Source organism: Frankliniella occidentalis, unplaced genomic scaffold, assembly GCF_000697945.3.
Source record: "Frankliniella occidentalis isolate FOCC.00 unplaced genomic scaffold, Focc_3.1 Scaffold20, whole genome shotgun sequence".
Classification (NCBI taxonomy): domain Eukaryota; kingdom Metazoa; phylum Arthropoda; class Insecta; order Thysanoptera; family Thripidae; genus Frankliniella; species Frankliniella occidentalis.
In genome coordinates, this window is record NW_026267150.1 from 1,227,460 (window position 1) to 1,229,420 (window position 1,961).

At 47.8% G+C, this 1,961-nt stretch overlaps 1 protein-coding gene across 1 annotated transcript in view; it reads left to right on the top strand.

Annotated features, from left to right (window-relative positions):
- LOC113207412 (cyclin-dependent kinase 8) overlaps positions 1 to 1,734 on the top strand; it is a 27,604-nt gene extending 25,870 nt beyond the window's left edge. The window contains exon 11 of the mRNA XM_026423967.2: positions 550 to 1,734. Coding sequence (XP_026279752.1) covers positions 550 to 960 — 411 coding nt within the window. The 3' untranslated portion in view covers positions 961 to 1,734. The remainder of the gene's footprint in view (positions 1 to 549) is intronic.
- Positions 1,735 to 1,961: the final 227 nt, after the last annotated feature.

Sequence of the window (1,961 nt, forward strand, 5' to 3'; positions counted from 1 at the left end):
AATCGGCTATCCACTCTCGGCCTCGGCGCCAATCAGATTCCTATTTCCTCTGGACCGTTCGTGAAGTTGAGCTAAAAAATCAAATTTTGGAAGTATTTCTTTCCGAACTATTACCGATTGAATCTTGAAAACACGTCAACTGACTGGAAAACTTATTTATTCTTCCCTGTAATCATGGTGGCCGCTGGTCACGGGTTGGCGCTGATTCGTACCGACCACTTTTGTGTAGTTATACTGTGCCGCATGCTTGCGTGTGGACGGGTTGCCTATTCGCTCGGTGCTATAAAGCGCCGCGATCACAGACGGCAGGGAAAACCCACCCCCACGACACCTCGCGGTACCGTACGTGTGTCTGGGTTTCTTACGAAGCATTTCGCAACAATTTGTCGTTAAATCACGAACACCTTTTACAGTGCACCTACACCACAACGAGGCAACAAGGAACTGAAAACAAGTGACGAATTCCTTTTAGGACTCCACCTACATTTATTGACCTAAAGCAACAACTAGAACTAAAGTTGTGGGCGTATATTTTTGTTTCAGCAGCAGCAGCAGCAGCAGCACCGCAGCAGCAGCCTCAGCACCACCAACACGGCTGGCTCTGGGGACGTGGCTCGCGAGCCCATCTCCGCGCTGTCCTGCGCGGCGCCTGCAGCAGCCGCCCCCGGCCCGCGCCTGGATCGCCTGGACGCCGAGGGCCTCGCCCTGGCCGGGCTCCGGGGACTCCGGAAGCGAGCCGCCTCCGGTTCCGTGGACGGCTGGTCCGGCGGGGGCGGCGGCGCTACGGCCTCTCCGGACGGCGTCTGCCAGTCGTGCTTCGGCAAGTTTCACGACGACACCAACGGCGAGGAGTGGATCCAGTGCCTGTCGTGCAGCGGCTGGTACCACGCCAAGTGCCAGGGCCTGCAGGCGTACTTGCACACCTTCCAGTGCCTGCGCTGCAAGCAGGCGGCCGGCTAGCTGCTGACCAGCTTGGCGCCCCACCCAGGAGGACCCCACCCATGTGTTCACTGATCTCACATTTTACTGTAATTTAAATCAGTAAAGTAAATTTATTAAAACGAGTTCAGTAAAACTCAGTCTTACGAAATGCGGTACTGGAAAATACTCTCACCGCTCTTGTTTTCAATCAGATCTCATATTTTCTTTTAGTAGTCTTAAGCGAAATGAAGACACTCTCAGTCTTCTTTTGACATTGTTCGATAAAACTTCCTATGGTGTATGAAAGTATAAAATCGAGATTCATTCGTAGTTCAGTTGTCTTATGGATTGTCAGTAATAGTTGGTCAAATCCATAAATACGAAAAAGAAATGTTCTTCATACCGTACTCTCGCGAAGTCTATAATTTAAGAACAATTGTCTGTAAACGAAAATGTGTTCAAAGACCTGAGAGTGCCAAAGTGTCGTTTTTAGCTTGTGAAGAGGGAAGTGAGAGTCCACTCTCACCGATGAGCACCCCTAAGTACAAAGTAAACTAAGGTTGTTTTTTTTGGTAGGAAAATGTTTGTTATGGGACAATTTCCCGTTTTCTTGCGTAGTCTGTAGACTTGATAATCTTTCCATCGCGATTTACAGCGTGGCAAGAATCGCATGTTTAGCAATAATTATGGAAATCTTGCCTTCTTAAGCAACTAAACATGGTATTAGTCGTAAGAGTTAAGCAGATACCGTCGTGTTGTGATGTACTTGTAAATACAGTAGCTCTCTGTAATGACTAAAATTTCAATTTACAACATTGTCGCGTCGTTGTCAATCACTTACTTGCACGCATCCAGCTCTTAATGGGACGAGGTTTTTACAGAGTTTGGCGACATATAGCCCCGGACAAATGGGTAATCCGCAAAGTATATTTGGTCTGGTAAGACAGAATGCAAAAACTTGCAATGCCAATGCCAAGAATAAAACATAGCACCCTGCACATTCTTAAAAGCTTTCGGTAAATTAAGGCTCAAACACAGAC